The following is a 19,748-nucleotide window of genomic DNA, read 5'->3' on the forward strand; positions in this document are numbered from 1 at the left end:
CCATAAACATATACAAAAAATGTACACTTTCACTTAACAATTTTTCAAAATTTTGCAATATATGTTACTTATTGATTGAAAGGATTCCCAATGTCCTGGAAACAAGGGCCCCATGTGCTTCCAAAAAGAGAGGAAGGTTAAAACCCTAAGATGCTTGCTAAACTGGGCCTTTTTTCCCCTTCCAGAAACTGCTTAAAAACCCAGTTTTCAAGCTTTTCATAAACCAAAGTTTATTTTAAGAGATGCACACAAAGTGTGCGTCCACACAAAGGCACAGCCCCAAAAGTTTTCTAACCAACATTTGCTACATGTTCTGTATTATTTCATAATCTATTTCAATTTTGAAGTGTGTTAAAATTCACCGAATCAATTCTACTCCACATCGGCTGCATCTCACAGATTTGAAAACGTGCCTTAAGCAACCCTCCAAAGGCTTTGCAGACCTCCCTACAAATAAACACTTGTGCTTTCAAAACATCTGTTAGGTTTAGAACCAGAGCTCTGCTTGTTCCTTGTTGGCTCTGCCATTTATAATCTCTTCCTGCTGCCACTCAACCATTTCCCACGGCTCTGCAATAGGAACGTCTAAAAAGACTGCCACTCAGCAGGTCCAGCCATCACTACCCACTAGTGGGTGATGCATTTCATTTATTTACCAATATCTCCGTGTGATAACAAAATGATTAACAAAAGCAGCCATGACAGGAGCCCCACTCTGTGATGCATTGTTCTGATGGTGCATTCCTTGTCTTTAATCCAGGAAATATCTCCATTCCCATCTTTCTGATCATTCATCAGCAACAAGTCGGAGGATCAGAGAACCCAGGTGCCTAGGTCAAAAGCAGAGCACCTGTTCCCCCAGTTCTAACTCTAGACAGAGGTTTGTGTGTAGTCAAACTCTTTCTAAGGGAAACTGTAGGTGGAAAGTAGATCAATTACAGATGAAAGAATGATTGAAAGCTGCCTCTTGGGGAGGGATTACTCTTCTTATCAGTTTGGAGACAGTTGTTTATGGAAAAGAAAATAGAAGTTTGAACCAAATGTGGGCAGTGGATGTTTTGTATTGTTTCAAACCCATTTTTAAAATATCCACTTGAGTTCCATCAATACCATTGAATATGTTAAGATATACCACAGGTACACAGTACTGTTTGCTCACAGCATCAATCAGAACTAATAACTCAAAAATAATTTTAAGGCCATCATAAGGTTTTACAATAGTCTAGGAGATATGTCATCTGTTCATATTTATGCTTCGAATTTGAGACTAACCATTTAGACTATGACAGTAATCAGATTATGTCATTTCCCATCCCTTCCTAATGGGTCTTAACAATATGCTCTGGCCTTATGAAGGACAGCTGTAAAGATGCTTGCTATCATCTCTGGATATTCTATAAAACCACAACTGGACATATTTTCCATATTGCTCATATAAGAAGTCATCAACTAGTAAACATCCACAACAATCCAAGTCCAACTGATCATTCAGTCACACCCTACTCTCCACATTCAGGTCGATTCTCAACATTACCAAGAAAGTAATATGAAAAACGTGGGGATTTCAATTAAATTATCAGTTTCTACATACACAAATGAACAATAGTTACAAGCACAACTCTGGGTAATTATGGAAACTAATAATGAGTAATATAAGCAAAATCTTTATAAACTATTAGAGCAAAAAATCTTCATAAAATATTACAGCATACTAATCAGCAAGATTTTTTTTTCACAACTGTGCCATAACTGTAGAAACAGCTAGCAGTGTGTTTAGGAAGTGTGTGAGCACCCATATGTGCAAGCACAGAACCAAAAAAAAACCCACTTCCTCATGTTGGACCTGCAAACTGAAACCTGCAGTTATATCAGGGAAAGAAAAATCACAAAATGAAACACCAAACAGTAAGAAATAAATACAGCTAAGTTAGAAGTTGCTGAGTTCATTTTACAAATTTGCATATGTATTAGGCAAAACACTGTGTGTATACAAAATGTTCATATTATTATCTCCCTGAAGTCATACATTTCTTGTTTCAACAAATGAGAAATCTGATATCATTAATAAATATTAAGAACAAGAGAGCAAATTTAATTAAAATTACTTCCCAGAAAATTTTAATTTCTTTCAGCTTTAAATCAGGATAGGAAAAAGAAATTTGATTACAAAGGAATAACTCACTGCAAAGGAGACAAGTTAGAATCTAGAAGGTGGGATAATCCTAGATTGTCAGTAGCATGATGTGGTTAAGGATATTCCCAGAATTCTAAGTGACTATCATTGTTATCATCAGTCAGTCTTGACAAGGATTCTAGCTCAAGTGTGTCCTCACTTTCACAGCACAGAAAACCATGGATTCTAGAATATTGAACTTTCCTTGGTATCCAGGCTATTCAAACCCTTAAAGATGTTTACAAACATTTCACTTCCAGAAGGCCCAAACACACAAATATGGTCCTTATGAGGTACCTAAGAGTCAGACATGATTCCCCACCAAGAGCTGGGATTTCAGAAGCTATGATTCTGCACCTCAGCAGATGTTTGGATAGATTTCTACAAAGGATCAGAGCTTGAAAATGCAACCTGGCTTCCTCTAAAAATAGATGTGAAATAAAGAGATCAAGTTTCCCTCAAGTATTAGAAACCTATAACCTGAATCATAGGCCCTTGATTCAAAATGTTTTTTTAAGGGTCATTAGAAACTTTAAAAACTATTTTAATGTGATATATACATACACATTGGTATATACAATGGAGAGAGAGAATGCTTCCATGGTTCCCAGAAGCTGAAAAAGTAGAGTGGTAGGCAAAAGAATACAGAAGGTAGGCATGGACACTATAAGTTCTGGTGCTTTATTGCAATATGAGAAAATAACACACTGCTGTTTACAAAATCAGTAACAGAGAAGAATTTTGATGTTCTTATCCCAAAGAGAAGACAAATATTTGAGGTGATGGAGTCATTAGACTGATTTTGGTCATCCTACAATGCGTACATGCATCATGACATCATACTGATCACATAAATACATATACAAAATTCATCAATTAAAAGCAAGTATGAAAAATTATAAATGTCTCTGTAGGGATTTCTTGATTCCACTCTGATTCAAAGAGCGTGAAGTTAGGAACATGAGGGAGGATTGTTCATCCCAGATCTCACACTCTGGAGCTTCTGGTTTAGTTAATCTAGAAAGGAACTCCCAAGCATTGGTATTTGTTTTTAAATCTTTCCAAGCAGTTCTAATGTGCAGGGATGGAGCCACACTCATCTAGTGTAGTAATTCCTGAATTCTGGCAGCTGCAATAGGATCTTGTTTTGTCCCAAATGTCAAAAGTAGAGATTGCTGGATTGTAATGTAGATGCTCTGAACTGACTCCCTCTGGTACAATCCAAAAATACAGCCCAAGAGATAAGTCTCCTGCTCAACACAGTCTGGGACACTTTAATCTGGTTCCTCACCTCTCTAAAGCCTGCACCAGAATCACCTGGTAGTTAGCAGCAATATGGCCTCTGAGAGCCACCCTAAACCTTTGTGGGATGACTCATCCCTAACAGGCTTAAGTGTCAGCCGGCCCAAACCAGTAAAAAAGATACTTTCTGAGAGCCAACTTGGGTCTGCCTAAGGGCCTAAGCAACAGCAGCTGAGACATGATCTGGAGATGACCTGGACCAATGAGAGGCAGCATGTCACACCAGCAGATGCATATTCATCAGACTTTCCGCAGGGTGGGGTGGAGGGTATATAAGGCTTGCCTCTTCCTGAATAAACTGAGCTTGTTGTTTCGACATTCTCCCAGAGTCTGTGTTGTTGACTCTGCACCTACTTGGCCCTCTCCCCCAAAGGGAACAACAGCACAAGACCCTGCCACAAGCCCTCTGAGTCAAAACCTGTGGTTTGAAGATCCTAGGATAATTCCCAAGAGGAAGACTGGGCCTGTCTTGTGTATTTTCTTCTTCCTTTCCTACAAATGGAAAAGCAGGACAGGAAAGTTATAGGATTCTGCTGGTGGACACAGGAAAAGGCAGAAGCAGGTGTCACTGTCTCTGACTCTGTTCTGTATTTCTGAACAGGGATCTGAGCTTGCTTTGCTTGGTTTCATTTTAGTATAAAGAAGCACTTCTTCACAGAATGACTTCCTCAGGTGACAGGAAAGTAACCAGACTTGAGTTAACACTACCACATATTAATCCCATTTATAAAGGAGATCAGGAATCCATGCTGACAGAAAGTTCTAGAAGAGGAAAGATCATGAGCAGTCAATAAAATGCCATGAAGTCATGGGACATGGACAATTTCTTTCCTTTGTGCAGATGTTCTGGAGGAGAGGGAAATGGCTTTCCTCTGGGCTGTTCCAACAAGATTTGACTTCTTACAATGTTATTGTTTTGTTTTTTATGAAAGCTATATCCTTTTTAGATTTAGAAACTTCAGGACACTAACAATGGGAACAGGACAGCGAAATACATGGAAAGAAGTAGACGGAAGAGAACAAACTTGGCATCAGATAAGATGAACAAGTGCAGCTATCTAAGGTACGACATAAAGATTATAGTTATTAATACTGTACAGATATCTAAAATTGCCAACACAGATTTTAGCTCTTATCATAAAGGAAAAAGATGATCACTACGGGACGCAATGGACAGACTAATTTTCCTGACTTTCCTGATGTATGTCAAAACCTTACAGTGCAGCTGAGCAGATGGCTCAGTGGATAAAGTACCTGCTGTGCAAATGTGAGAACCTGAGTTCAGATCCCCAGAACCCACATACAGCCAGATGCTGGAGCACACATCTGTAATCCCAGCAGTGTTTTAGTGAGGTGGTAGGAGAAAACAAGAGAATTCCCAGAGGCTCATGGGACAGCTAGCCTCCTGTACTTAACAGCAAACATGAAACTCTTTATCAAGACAAGGTGGAAGGTGATGAATGACCCTGAGATGATCTTTTGGCTCACATACACACACACACACACACACACACACACACACACACACACTACACATATGTACATGCACACACATATACACACACATTTTTTTAAATCTTGCATACCTTAAATATATACAACAATTTTTAAAGAAACACAGTAGAAAATAATGATGATAAAAATGCTTTTGGGGGGGGTTAAAGTGCTGTTCTTTCTCACTCTCAACTTTTTTATGCAAATTATCTTTGAGAGAAGTATTTCAGAGTATTAGCAAGAATTGTCAGATATTTTAAGAAGTGGCAAGACAACCAAGTGAAGTCTAGAATATTGAGGGAGAAAGAAGACATGGAGGTGGGAAAGGACTTTACTTTCACTATTCTGCAGTTTTCCCAAGGTCTACAGCAGCCAGTGAGGAAAGCCAACCTGGTATCTCCATAAATATATTCATCTAGTCCTAACTGAAGAGGCATACCTACCCAGAAACTGCAGTGATTCTAAAATGAGACAGGAAGGGGGCTCAGCCAGCATAGTACTTGCAGTACAAGAATAATCACCCGAGTTAGATCCCACATTAAAAAGCTGGGGGCAGTAGCACACACTTTTAATCCCAAATCAAAGCAAGGGCCAGGGTTGAGAGGAAGAATAGTAGGGGTAGAGAGATGGGACATATGGGGTAGGAGGTTATAAGTGGGAAGGATGAAACTTCCCGTTTCCCCATCTCAAAGAAAAATTCCCAGCTTCCCTCTCGACACAGACACTGAGGCGAATGCCTAGAAGTCATCCTCCACACCTGCCCACTCGGGACACTAATGTATTGCTTAATCCTAATGGTTCTACAATGATACATATTGGATACATCCCTTTCCAGACATCTCCACTGCTACCCTCCCAGGCCAAACAACCATCCCCTCTTGCCTGGACCATTGCAGTGATCATCAAGTTGGCTCCGACATACACGCCTTCTCCCTTCAACCCTCAAAAATCACCATGGTGTCCAGGAGACCTGTCCAGGGCTCTTTGGATGGGCCCCCAGTTGCCCTTCCTCCTCATTTTACCCACAGTCATCCAACCACATTGGTCTTGAAGCTTCACAAATGTACCCACTCATTCTCCCTTTCTCTGCTTGGGACTATTTCCATTTTCTCTTTGCCTACAATATTCTTCTTCCAAGTTACCTCTTATCACTTTAACAGCGCTTCCCCAAAACTGCCTTCCATTCAAAACAAGTCCCTGTTACTTGTGACCTCAGCACTCTTTCCTTCTCCTTCAAAATGCCTACCACAGTTTCTACTTGGATGGTCTCTGTGTGTTTGTTGCGTAGATGTCTCCCTTTCCAGTCTCTGAGATCAAGGTAGATATTAGTGTGTTCATCACTACGCAAAACAATCTTTGCTGGGAGAATCAAATAAACAGTTCCTAGTCCTATAAAGACAGTCCACAAATAACTGCAAAGCAATGTTTAAATGTTATGTAGAAAGGAGATAAGGACTCAGCTACACCTATTCCCAAAAGACTATATTATTAACAATAATTAATATTGATAGAAGGCAAACTTAAGCAGACTTCCTGCACTTTGAATAACATCTGAAAACTTGTGAACCTGAGTCAGGGAGCCAATGTTACTTTTCTGAGCTTGTCTTCTGGGCGAGTGATATTTATAGATATATTTAAGTTTCATGTGGCAGTAACAGAAAAAGTCCCCTGAAGCAGACATAGCACATTTTATTTGGGTTAAACAAAATCTTGATACATATGGCTTAAAAAAGGCATAACTAATTTATATGAAATGTCCCCATCTATAGTGTTGATTTCTGGTTTATGCATTCCCCATTTCTATAAAAGGGCTGGTATCTTGTGTGCCCTTACAAAATATGCCTTTTCCTACAATTCCATAACAATACAGCCAATGTGTAGACACAAACACTTCATACTTTCCTAAATGAAACTAATTATTATATAATAATATTGGCAACATTAAACAGACCATCACTGTGGGAGTTTGAAATATGCAAAAAAACTGTTAATTTATTCAAACGTGTTCAGCTGTCATCAAAGATAAAAATATGCCTCCACACTTCATCTCCTTCAAGATCAAAGGTACATTTTCAAGGTTCTGTGTTTCTTTGATGGCATTGACTTCATCATTCTCCATCTCGCCAAAGTGGATCAGAAAGCAGGAGCTATTTCAGCAACTATTCCTAAAATTCTGCTGCTAGGAACAATAGAAATGTTAAAGAAGGTATTTTTTCCACAAAAATGCTCAACAATCAAAGTTGCATTTGTGTGTGTTATATATATATATTTGTGTGCAAGTATGCACCCATGAGTGTGCATGTTGAGGCCAGAGATCAATATCACATGTCTTCCTTTAACATTCTCCATCTTCTGTTGTCAAGATGGGGTCTGTCAGTGAACCTGTTTGCTGTTGTTTCTCTAGACTGGCTGGCCAACAACCTCCCCAGGATCTGGTTGTCTCTGCCCTCCACCCAGTACTGGGACTACAGGTGCAAGGCTGTGCTCACTTCTCTATGGATGCTGGAGTTCCAAATGCAGAACTTTCGGCTTGTAGAACAAGAACTTCACTCACTGGCCATCTCGCCAGCCCAGTTTCCATTCCACTTTAAACAGTAATGTTTTGCTCCTGTGATGTATTTCTAAAGATTATGCTGGTCAGAATCATTAGCGCAAAACACAACTGCCATGGCTGACCACAAGAATCACAGACTCACACAACATGGAAAACAGCCACCTTGGTGTAGTTAATGACAAATTGTTGTTGAATCCTAATGCAATGAAATTTCTTAAAAATACCTAAAGCTTTAGACATCCACTAGTTATATAATCTTGGAAGATAAAAGCTAAACAAGTTAAGAGGAGAGAAATGCATTATTTATTTAATACTCAGGCTTCATTTTGAAACTTACAAATATACAAATGTTTTTTACAAACAACCAACCTCTTTTCTGAAGGGATTATATATTTTCTTCAAAGTTAACCTTTTAAGACAATCAAACATAAATGGCAGTAAAACTTGTGAGAACTTCAATTAAGCTTTCTATTGTTGTGATAAACACCAGAATCAAAAGCAACTCTGGGAGGGAAGGGTTTATTTCAGGAAAGGAAATTGGGGCATGAACTCAAGGCAGGACCCTGGAGGCCAGAACTGAAGAAGAGGCCACAGAGGAGTGCTGCTTTCTAGCTTGTTCTCTAGCTTGTTCTCACATTCAGCTATGTTTCTTTTGCCTCAGGACCTCCTGCCCACCTGCTCACTGCTGGCACCGCCCCCAATGGGCTGGGTCTCCTTGATCAATCATTAATCAAGTAAATGTCCTAGGCCAGTCTGATGGAGGCATTGCCTCAGCTGAAGTTCCCTCTTTCCAGACGTCTCAAGATGATGAAAACCAACTAGCACAGTAGGCTTTTCAGGGTGCAATACAACACAATTCATCTTCTAAGGCTTTGGTGTGTGTGTGTGTGTTTCATTCTACACTCTATGCCACAGGAGCTGGTTGTTTAAGGGAAACAGGAATATCTACAAGTTCAACTCATTTCCCCCCGCCCCAGCCATTTTCACAGGGTTGATAACACAGTGAAGGGAGTTTCTGTTGTTCCCTCTGACTTCTCAGAATATGTCTGGGACTGGGGCAATCCAGACTGACACTTCTTTTACTCCAAGCAGTAAGTTGTTGTTTGGAGGTTGCAAGGTGGTGCTCAGATGTCTTGTTTGTTCATCTGTCTGTTGGGGTTTGCCTACAAATTAGGAAACTCTTGATAAAGTGAGTTCAATGCTTTCAAGCCCAGTTAATGATTTTAGAGGCTTCTAGTTATTTGCTATTTTGCCTTCATTGAATCAAAAAGGTAAAAAAAAAAAAAAAAAAAAAAAAAAAAAAAAAAAAAAAAATCTCCCATGTCTTACCTTATCCAAAAAGAATATGAAAAAGTAAGTCTGTGATAAGCCCTTCCTATGAGGCACAGTGTAATGTCTGGGACATGTGTGTCCTCCCATCTCCTCAGTGGCCCTTCCAGGTTAAAATCCTGGAGAGCCTCAGAGCACCACTGTGGAGTGTGGCCAGGAAGGGATGGGAGATGGAGCCAGATAGGAAGGCTGGAAGCCTTGCAAATGCCCAGCGCAGTTTCATAAAATGATCAGCTTCCCTGAGAGGGTTCTCCCAGTAGAGTCAGGTTGTTTTGGGGATGGATGAGAGAGCCTCCCTAACTTGGTCCTCACTCCCCAAAGTCTTGTTTCTGAGCTCAGCTAATGAGGCATTCTCCTTTGGGGGACTGTACATAGGACGGTGAGCATATAGGACGTTAGCTATGGTCTGAGTCTGTTCAGTGATGACCCTAAGTTCACTCACTGTGCACACAACATCTTTAGGAGCTGCAAAATTACCCCTCAGGATTTATCATCTCCTCAGGGAGTAAAACTAACATTATACTGAGTGGGAAGGCAAATAAAAACCTAAGATTTCTAAACAGCGGGACAAAAAAAATATAAAAGTGGTCTTAGACTGCCATGAGAAAATGCCACAGAAAATTGATCAATTTAAGACCAAAAATAAATAAGTTCAGGTCTGGCCACAGTTTGATGACGTGTGAGAAGAACAAGAAGAGAACTCCAGATGTCACCGCCCACACAGGACAAAAAAGACAGAGATCCAACCCTGACTTCAGACAAGACTGCTCTAGAAAATGGAATGAGGACGAGCAAAGGAGAGATGGAGTGGGGAATGTAAGCCACTAAGAAGAAGGAAGGATGAGGGAATGGAGATGGGGTCTAGCATAAAAGGAGAGAGAATATGGAAAGTTGTGAAAGGAAACATGAATCTTTTCTTCTGTGTGAAGAGGACAGGGCGGGGGATGCTCACGAGCTGGAAATTATCAGTTGCAAAGAGAGATAGAAGGAAATGGCAACTCAAAATTAAAGTCCATCAACCACAGAGGGGATGTCCAAAGATTTAAACAACTAATAATTAATTAACAGCACCACACACTGCTGTTCTTGCACTTTGCACATATTACCTTATTTAACCTTCATTCTAACCACATAAGCCATTTTATTTATTTATTTATTACTTTTATTTATTACTTGTGAGAATACAAAGGTATAGGTAAGGCAATAAAGTCATAACCAATGTGCACATTTCACCTCACAGAACAAAAAAGAAAAAGAGAAACATCACCATGACGCTGTTCTGGATCACTTCCTAGCACATAGTAGATATTCAGTAAGATTTGGTTGTGTAATTGAATAAATCACTATAAATGGCATGAAGGTTGAGCAGAGAGGTGGTTGCTGTCTTTAGGTAACTTATTCTCAGACTATGTAACACCCAGTGCAGAACCCCACTATCCTTAAAATGCTATAAAATATACAAAAGAAATTCTTTGTGCTTTAATTTATCCCCAAAAAGAAAAGTGCATAGACAGAAAGGACCGCCAAAAAAAAAAAAAAAAAGTTAAATTTTCCCCATAACACGTCAGTTGATCGATATTTGGTCTGGCAATCGGCAGCTAGCTTGCTGGATTGTGAGCTGCTTCAGCCATCAGTAAAGCACTCTTAAACAGGCGAGGATTCATTTCAAAAGACAAAACACTCCATCAATAACTCCTAACTGCAGAGTTGTTTGAAATAGCTTAATTAGAATATGAAGATTGGCAAGTAGTTCTTTCTAATATAAAATAGTCCAGCACTCCAGCCTCCTGAAGAAAATGGTAGGGAATATTTTGTTTGCACATCAAGTTGGTCTAGGGAACAAGCATGCTCTCCTGGGTACTGCTGAGGCACCCTGTGCTGTATGATCCCTGTTTTCAGATACACACAATGATTAAACACACATCTTCAGCTACATAATTACTTAGTCAGCTCACTTCATGGACATAATGAGAACTGTTTGGAAAAATCAATTATTAACTTGGTTACTTTAGGAAGCAAAATCAAATTGCACTTTTTCAGCCAGCCTTTTCTGTGTGCGGCACAGGGGAGATCCGGTAGGTGTAACCTGTGTCCTTGAAGACTAGCATGATGTTTCTAAGCTCTCGTGACCTTATATGCACATCATCATAGCTGGAAACTTCCAGGATTCTGCCTCTAAGCTCAGATCTCAGACTGCTTACTTCTCAAAGTTCATGGGACTCTACACTTAATAGTTACATTTCTCTGCTTGGACAAGATCCCCTAAAAAGAATAACAATCAGCTTTAGTAAAATTTCAAGTTGCTTTTGTGTATGTGTGTGTGTGTGTGTGGTTTTTCGAGACAGGGTTTCTCTGTGTAGCTTTGTGCCTTTCCTGGAACTCACTTGGTAGTCCAGGCTGGCCTCGAACTCACAGAGATCCACCTGCCTCTGCCTCCCGAGTGCTGGGATTAAAGGCGTGCGCCGCCGCCGCCGCCGCCGCCGCCGCCGCCGCCGCCGCCACCACCACCACCACCCGGCTCCCAAATTGCTTTTTTTAAATGATTTATTTATTTTTATCTGATGTGTGTTGGTGTTTTGCCTGCGTGTATGTCTGTGAGGATGCCAGATCCACTGGGAACTAGAGTTAAAGACAGTTGTGAGCTGCCATGTGGGTGCTGGCAATTGAACCAGGGTCCTCTGGAAGAGCAGCCAGTGCTCTTAACTGTTGAGCCATCTCTCCAGACCCTTGAACCACTACTCATTTCTGTTTTATTTTGCCCATTAATTTTCTTGTTTCTTTCCACATGAAAACTTAGTATATTACAAAGCTATTGCCTATGCTACATACAAATGTGTCACTTTGTTAGGTCCTAGTATCTACATATAACCAAATGCTAAGACAATGTCTAATATACTAATTTATTATGTTAAGAATCATGGCTAGCCGGGCGGTGGTGGCGCACGCCTTTAATCCCAGCACTTGGGAGGCAGAGCCAGGCGGATCTCTGTGAGTTCGAGGCCAGCCTGGGCTACCAAGTGAGCTCCAGGAAAGGCGCAAAGCTACACAGAGAAACCCTGTCTCGAAAAACAAAAACAAAAACAAAAAAACAAAAACAAAAAAAAAAAGAATCATGGCTATCTTAATCTGATCAAATATTTCCAGATCTGGCCTCTTACACTGGCAGTGTATGCTAATCAACAGGAAATTGAACCTCTCAGAGTAATACATTCCTAATCATGCCTCTTGGAGTTTAATAACTTGGAGAACTTTGAAGATAATTTGTTTTAGCTTTGAACTTTATTTTCAAATTTTGGGAAACATCAAAAGGCTGGAATTACAGATAGGCTGTGGAAACAACTATAAACCTGTGAGCTCTCTTTCAATAACGCGTGGTTATGAACTGACTCTACCTCTGCCTCAAGTCTAATATAAATTATATAAAAACATCTGCTAGAGGAAAAACTCTGCGAAAATAGTAAAATACTTAGCCATCTCCCTAGAATAAAGCATTATACACATAGAACCTTTCTGAAAACTTTGTATTTCATATATACTGCTATTACACTGGAAATGTGTGCTCTAATTAAGTTTTCATTTGATAGTGTAAGTTCCCTATTAGTCTAAACCATATTTTATGAATATCACATTGTAAGTATCCATTATGTGTGGCTAGCCAATATCATGTCAATGTTTACTATTTTATTACTACCATATTTATTGACTCTTAAATAATTGCCACTAATTTAGATAAATTTTAATAATTAAAAGAAGTGAGTACCTCATATCACTGGACTTTCTTGTCTGTCTTATGTTTAATATACTTTCTTTCATGCAAAAGCACTAACTATGCAGATCACCCCACCCCCAGTCATAAAATCAAAGGGTCTAGGAGAAGAGAGAATAAAAGGAAAGATATTGGCTAGCCACTAATTGTGATAGAACCTATAGTGACCTCTTGTGGTAAATGGTAACTATGGAAGCTTGGTGGCCACATAACCTCTGCCTAGACTCACTCCGGGGAGTATGAAAGCATGGATCCTCCAAGTTAGCATTATAATGAAAGTAGAAGATAAATGTTGAGTAAAAATGAAAGATTCTGCATGGAAATCCACTCAGTCATGACCAGTTAAAATAATCATTACTACTGCCTTCTATTAAAAAAATATATAATGGAAAAAAAAGTAAATAAATAAAAATAAAATAAAATAAACATAAAGAATTTTTTTAGAAGATTGTCTGAAAGAGGTTTAAGTAAATGGATTTCTTATACATGCTGCTTTTGGAATCCAGGGAAAGACAGACACTGGTAAAGTCCATAGCGTGCAGGGGGGAGCAGCCCTTAGCTAGCAGTCCACAGCGCTCATTATGTAATGCAGTGCAGGCTCAGGAGCGAGATGATGCTCTTGGTTATTTGTCAATATGATTTAGGAAGTGGTGAGTATAATTTCAACCTCTTTGATACTTTCAACATTAAAGTGGCGCATTATAAGACGTGGGTAAACCGATGCTTCAAAACCAATGTGTGGTTTTATCAATATTTCCTCAACAGTGTCTTAGATGTTACAGAAAGCCATTCAAGAAATATCAACAACTTTCTGACATGGCCAGCAGAAACCAGAGTCTGCTTTACACTGTTCCTTCCAGGTTGGGTCATAATTAAGCTGTTTTTCCTTTTTTGTTTTGATACCAGACAGATCACTATTTCCTCACCTGAGGGTTTCTTACAATACCACCAGGTTTCTAAATATCAATTGCAGCATGAAAATTATTTTGGAATCCTTTTTTTTTTTTTGCAAGGGAGAGGTGGCAGAGATAATGAACTGCCTGCCCAGCCTGCTGTCTCTAGAAAAATAGAAAATCGAATCTACTGAGGAGCTCTTCAAAGATGAGCTGCTCAGAAAACACTCGTTTCTCTGTTTTCTTCTTTCCTGGGTCCTTTTTTTCCAAAGAGAAAAAAAAACACTTCCAGTTTTTCATACAAGTGAAAAATCCTCAATTTTTAATAGTACTTTAATAGTAATAGATAACTTCACATCAAAAAACATTGATTTCAATTTATAATTTTTCAAAAATGGCAAGGTAATTTACTGCCACCCAGACTAGTCATTGCTGGCTATTCCTCTGGGATTCAGAGAGAGAGCACCTGGGTGAAATACACTGCCTGCAGGGAAGGGCACCTTGAGGACTTGGATACAATGTTTTTGTCTAATATTCCACCTGAAAGTCTCTTGGGAATTTAATTCTACATGTGAGCTTACATCTCTATACAGTCTAGTTGACACTAACCAACAGCTTGCATGAACATTGACGATGTAAAGAGAGAGGAGGGGCTGATGATGCCAAACACAGATTTGGTCCATGGCTCCTCAGGAAAGGTGGCTTCCACAGCAGGGCTGTGGAACTTTCCCACAGTTCTCAAGCCCTCCCTTCTTGATAACTCATTTTGAGCCAAATAGCCAAATACACACTTAAACTTCACTATGGTGGACAATCTGATATTTCAAACCAGCCAGTAGGACTATTCTATTCCTAAGGCAAAATGATGATAAATGTTCAAAGAGGTAGGTAGATGCATTATTTTCCTTGATCTGATCATTACACATTGTACCCAATTATTGAAATGCTACACCACAGCCTATAAACATGTCAATCAAAATCAAAAATCTATTTTTAATGCCTATCTAAATGCTCCTGTTGTCTTTATACTTTTGACCTTTACAAATTCTGGGAAAAATAATAGGCTTTCAGTGTTTACAAGTTAAGAATTATCATATTCCTTTTATTTATTTTATCGAGTCTTTAATCTTAAAACTAACGGGGAGTATTCCTTGCTTCTCCCATTTTAAAGTTGGCTATAAAATGTATCTATCCTACATAATGACTTACGTTGTTTTATTTTATAGACACAGTCACCAGTAACAACCTGCAATTCTGGCTTAAAACACTCAACTAGATAAGGAGGGGGAGAAAAAGAAACAGAGGAAAACAGCAGCGGAGAGCCTGTGTGGCCACTCAGGGCATGGAAGGTAGCATTTTTCCCCTAGGCACTGCAGCTGAGGACTTCAGAGTTTGATTACAAAATCCTCAGCTTCAAGAACTGTGTGCTGATATGCCACCCTCTAGCTCATTTGCTCTGTATTACCAGAAAGTTGTCTGATAGATAGATTCCTAACTTCCTGAGCTCTCAATTCACCAGTTACCCATGGACAAATACAAATGTTTGATTCTCATTCTTCTCTTGGTCTCCGTCTCTGTCTCTGTCTCTTTCTCTCTCTCTCTCTCTGTCTGTCTCTCTCTCTCTCTCTCTCTGTCTCTCTCTCTCTCTATCTATCTATCTATCTATCTATCTATCTATCTATGTACCTCTATCACTTCCTTTCTTTCCTGACCTCCCTCTCTTCCTTTCCCGTGTGTGTATCTGTGTGTCTGAGTGTCTACGTGTGTTTCTGTCTCTGTCTGGATGTGTTTTTGGTTGTCTCTCTCTCTGTGTGTCAGTCTTTGTGAATTATTCAGGTTTTGCCTCCCTTGTATCTGTCTTTATATCTGGGTGCCTGTCTGTCTACCTGCTTTGTCTGTGGGCTTCCCTGACATCTATCTCTGCCTCTTTCTACACACGTTTATCTGACTTTCAGTACAAGATCTGCTTTCAAAAGAGAATGATATTGTACGAGGAAGGAAAGAGAGTCAATATAGAACATCAGTCTCTGGCTCTTCAGTTCTTCAATGGACTGGAAATGCCGCCCCCCTGACTTCCGTTTCCCACTAAAGCCTTGCCAGTAGTTCATTCCCGATGTTGCTAAGTTGGTGAATGATTAAATCGTCAGTGTGACAATCCTGATCCATCTATAAGGATCCTTCCTGGAAGGAATTTCATCTGTTACTCTTAATTAAACCATCTCTTAGGATGAATTTTTCAATTTCACTGCCAAATCAGGTCGAAATGACAACTGGAGGTCCCTCCCACATGGATGGGTAGACCAACCACATCTGGCAGTTTCCAGTTCAGATACTTGCTGAGGGTTTTCAGTGCTTACTACATATAGACATGAATCGTCCCCAAATATCTAACACATTCCCAAAAAAATCCCAAGCTTTTGTGTCTAACTACTCTTCAAAGCTAGCCATAGACCGTGAAAGGTGGAACTCTTAAATGTCAAAACAGGTCAATCTCACGCATGCTTGGTGTTATCCAGTGAAATAAGCACTAAGCTAGGAAACCATTCTAATCCCAAAGTGTAAAAAAGATAAACTGTTCATATGTTAGTTAGTAGGTAGAAAATGGAGGCGACAGGAGTAGACAGGCCCGAGCCACACAATGTAAGTCTCCATTTCAAGCCACATCTGATGGAAACATATTCTACACCCTTCCCACAGTTCCAACCTAAAAAGGTTGTTCCACTAACAATGCTACAATGATAAGCTTCAATCCAGGGCTTCTCATGGTCTTTCTCTTCACCTAGGAGAGCGGCAGAGAGCCCATGGGTCTGGTCTTCTAAGACCTTCCCTGAAAACTCTTCTCAAAAGGCAAACTGTATGAAGTAGAAACAACTAAAGAAAAGAAGTCAGAAAGAAAATCACCATGTCTCTGTAAATAGTTGATTCCAATAACCTTTGAAGGCCCCCTAGCAACTGGATTGCTTAAACAACAATGCTCCCTGTATTCTAGGTTTGTGTGAGATATTCATAAAAGAAGGCAGTGGACATTCTGTGCCATTACAAACTTATATTTTAATTTATATTGTCATAAAAACTGAAAGTGCAAAGTGCGCATGAACCTCACACTGGGATGGCTAAAAATATTGCAAGGATTAAAGTGACCATGCAACACTATAAGCTATTTTTCTTTTTAATCCAAATGTGCCCCACTGCTGCCCTAGACTTGTACAGAACCACACATTGATCTCAAGTGGAAGAAAGAGTCACAAAGCTCCAAACCAAACTCCAGGATGGACATTTAAAGAAAACTCCTTAGGTTACTCCAGTTCCAAGGATGCATTTGCAAGCCTGGTTTTCAAAGAGACACCAATCTAAACAGTGGCGCTGCCTAAGCTACCACCTCAGAGCCAGCATCTCTGTGTCTAGTTATTGGTTATCATTTGTGTGTACCACATTTAACCACATTTTCACACAAAAGACCCACATCGTGTCTGCTGTGCAAGCCTCCACCCCCACACACACACATAAATTTCCATCAGTGATTGACAGAACAAGGAGTCAGGAGCCACACAGAGCCTTCCGACCGCTTTCCTGCTCAACTCCAAGTGCAGAATTCTCTTTCCCAGAGTTCTCCACGAAGAGATTTTGAAAAGAAACCCTCAAGTGATAGTCCACACAGTTTGCTTGTGGAGTTTAAAATTACATAAAAGAGTTTTTTTTAAAAAAAAAACCCAACTAGAAGATGTATAATCCCAGAAGATAAAAAGTGTATGAACTTAAATATGAAACATATAGTCATTCCAATCCAGAAGATAGGAGACCAAGCATAAACTGGTGATATTTTAAAGACACTCGGGAGGCAGGACAGCCTTGCTGTGCAGGAGCAAGGTAGAATGGTGTTGTTCAAATCTTTTCCCCAAGTGCATTAAAAACACAGAAACCGTGGCTTTGCTTCTACCCTTCTGCTCGAGTGACATAGGTGAAACGTAGCCTATTAACCAGTACAAAATGAAGAAAATAAAAACGTGAAACTTTAAACACACATTTGGTCCTAGTAACTGCCTTCCCATGTTCCAAGCACTGACTTTTTTAGGATCAACTCAGATGGCTCGCCCTAACGCGGAATACTTTCGTATGTGCACAGTGGGTCCAAAAGCTATCCCAGGGACTTAAATGTGATAAAGCAGCCAGTTTCCCAGTCGTTCCCAACTTAAAAAGAAAGCTTCCTCCAAAAACCGACTCTACGCTATTTAGTCAGCTCTTGAAGCTTGTTTGGGAAGCGATGGGACAAGGAAAGACTCATCATCAAAGTGCAAATTCAAACCTATTCTAACGAACCGCTTCTCCCACCCGCTTCCCTAGCTCCTACTCTGAGGTCTGGACAGGTGGGAGGGGGCACATCTCTTAGGAAGCAGATGCAACTTACGTCCCTCCACCACCTCCTTCCTGGCCCCCACCCACCCTAAGCCACCAGGTACCACTGCCTACACCCCCTCCCCCCTTAGGAGAAGGATGGGATGGGCGGGATGGGGGCGCCGTGGTCGGGATGGAGGTGGGGATTGTTCTGAACTGCAACTCTCCTTACCACTCGAGCGCCTGACGATGTTCTCCAAAAATGTGTTCTGCGGCGCCACCAGCCCTCTCTTGCCCCCCGGCATCCTGGGTCTGGAGAGCAGCGGCCAGGATCCGCGGCGGGGGAGGGGGGGAAGCAGGAAGAAAAGGTGGAAGAAGAAGAGGAAAAGGTGGTGGAGATGGAGACGAAAGAAAAGGGGGCGCGGCGGCGGCGGCGGGGTCCCCTGACTGTGTCTCCAGCCCGACCCGGATGAGCAGCTCTGGGGAGGAGGACCAGGCAGTTCATGGTAGTAGCGCTCCCCCGGCCGCCGCTGCCCAGACTGTGGCGGTGCCGCACACGGGGCTGGGGAACTGCAGGCTCCGCCGGGCACAGTGCGCCTGCGCCGCCCCCGCTGTCGCTGTCCCGCCGGTGCTGATGCTGAGGCTGCTACTGAAGATGCTGCCGCGGAGGCAGGAGCCCGGACGCGGGCTCAGCATTTCTCTCTCTACGCCGACTCCGGGATCTGGGAGAGAGCGAGAAGCAACTCGACTTCCCTCTCCCCACCCCTAGCCCAGGGCAAGACCCTCTTCCTTAGCTCTGCTCCCTCAGTCTCCTAGTCCACCCATCTCACACAGCTGTTTCACAGCTGCCCAGGGCAGTCCAACTTCTGCCCGGCTTTGCGAGCGCCCAGTGGCTGGTCCCTTCTCCACGAAGATCCAGGCAAGTGCTCGCTGGCCAGTGCAGGCTGTTGTTTTCAGAAACAGGCACCCGAGAGGGCAATGGCAATTGGGGAAGGGGGTCACATCTTAGCTTCTCCCGCCGCTGTCCCAAGCCCCGGCAACTCCGGCGAACGCCGGTCCTGGAGTCGAGGTGCAGGAGGGCTCCTGCTCCAGCCCAGGCTGTGCGCCGAGTAGGAAGTGACTCTGTGGCGCTCGGGGACGCAGAGCAGCCACCTGACGCTGCTACCGCCCCCCTCCGGACTCTGGCGCCTGAAGCCTCAACACGGGAGCTTCCGACGCCCTGAGAAACCCCACTATCTGGAGCAGGAGCCAGATGGAATATGAGCGCAGAGCTGGCATCCCGAATGGCCCTGAGCCCCAGGCTGGATGTGGCGCGCGGGGGCGCCTACACGGCGTCTGGGGAGCTTCCCCGGGGTTGCTGAATGCAGGAGGAGAACAGGGAGCTGGATCCCCCCTACCCAAACTTTCAGAAAAGAGTTCGCTTGATGCTAGGAGTCCTAGGAAAGAGTGAAAAATTCAGACAAGAGCGATAGCAATCGGCAGCGTTTGCGTGGAAAAGTGGTACAAGCCCTGAGAAGAAAGCTGCTGCGCAAGGCTGGGGAGAGGCCGCCCTCTCTGTACGTTCAGGACCCGGACTGGAGTGGGACCGTTAGGAACAGTCTAAAAGCAAGGGACAGCCACACAGAAGGGAAAACTGCTCAAGTAAGAATGGGGCGGGAAGACACAGAGGGGAGCCCGAGCTGCAGCAGTGCGTTCTTTTATCTGAGGCATTGTTTTGGCCTCCAGACTGCAGCACCAACATGCACTAAGAACTTCTTGACATGCAAATTTGGGAGCCTTATCCCTAAATGAGTGTGCTAAGAACGCTGAGGATGGAGTTTTGCCGTCTTTTGCTAACAAGCCCCCTGGGCAAAATATGATACACAAGCCACACACCAAGAAGGACAAAGCCAAAACTTCCTTTCT

General features: G+C 41.8%; 1 protein-coding gene across 1 annotated transcript in view; it reads right to left on the reverse strand.

The window, feature by feature from the left end:
• Positions 1–18,627, reverse strand: part of Kcnh5 (potassium voltage-gated channel subfamily H member 5) — a 300,402-nt gene extending 281,775 nt beyond the window's left edge. The window contains exon 1 of the mRNA XM_006973162.4: positions 18,076–18,627. Within this exon, the coding sequence (XP_006973224.1) occupies positions 18,076–18,148 (73 nt within the window). The 5' untranslated portion in view covers positions 18,149–18,627. The remainder of the gene's footprint in view (positions 1–18,075) is intronic.
• Between the last annotated feature and the right edge of the window lie 1,121 nt (positions 18,628–19,748).

The sequence above is a fragment of the Peromyscus maniculatus genome, chromosome 14 (assembly GCF_049852395.1).
Source record: "Peromyscus maniculatus bairdii isolate BWxNUB_F1_BW_parent chromosome 14, HU_Pman_BW_mat_3.1, whole genome shotgun sequence".
NCBI classification, from domain to species: Eukaryota; Metazoa; Chordata; class Mammalia; order Rodentia; family Cricetidae; genus Peromyscus; species Peromyscus maniculatus.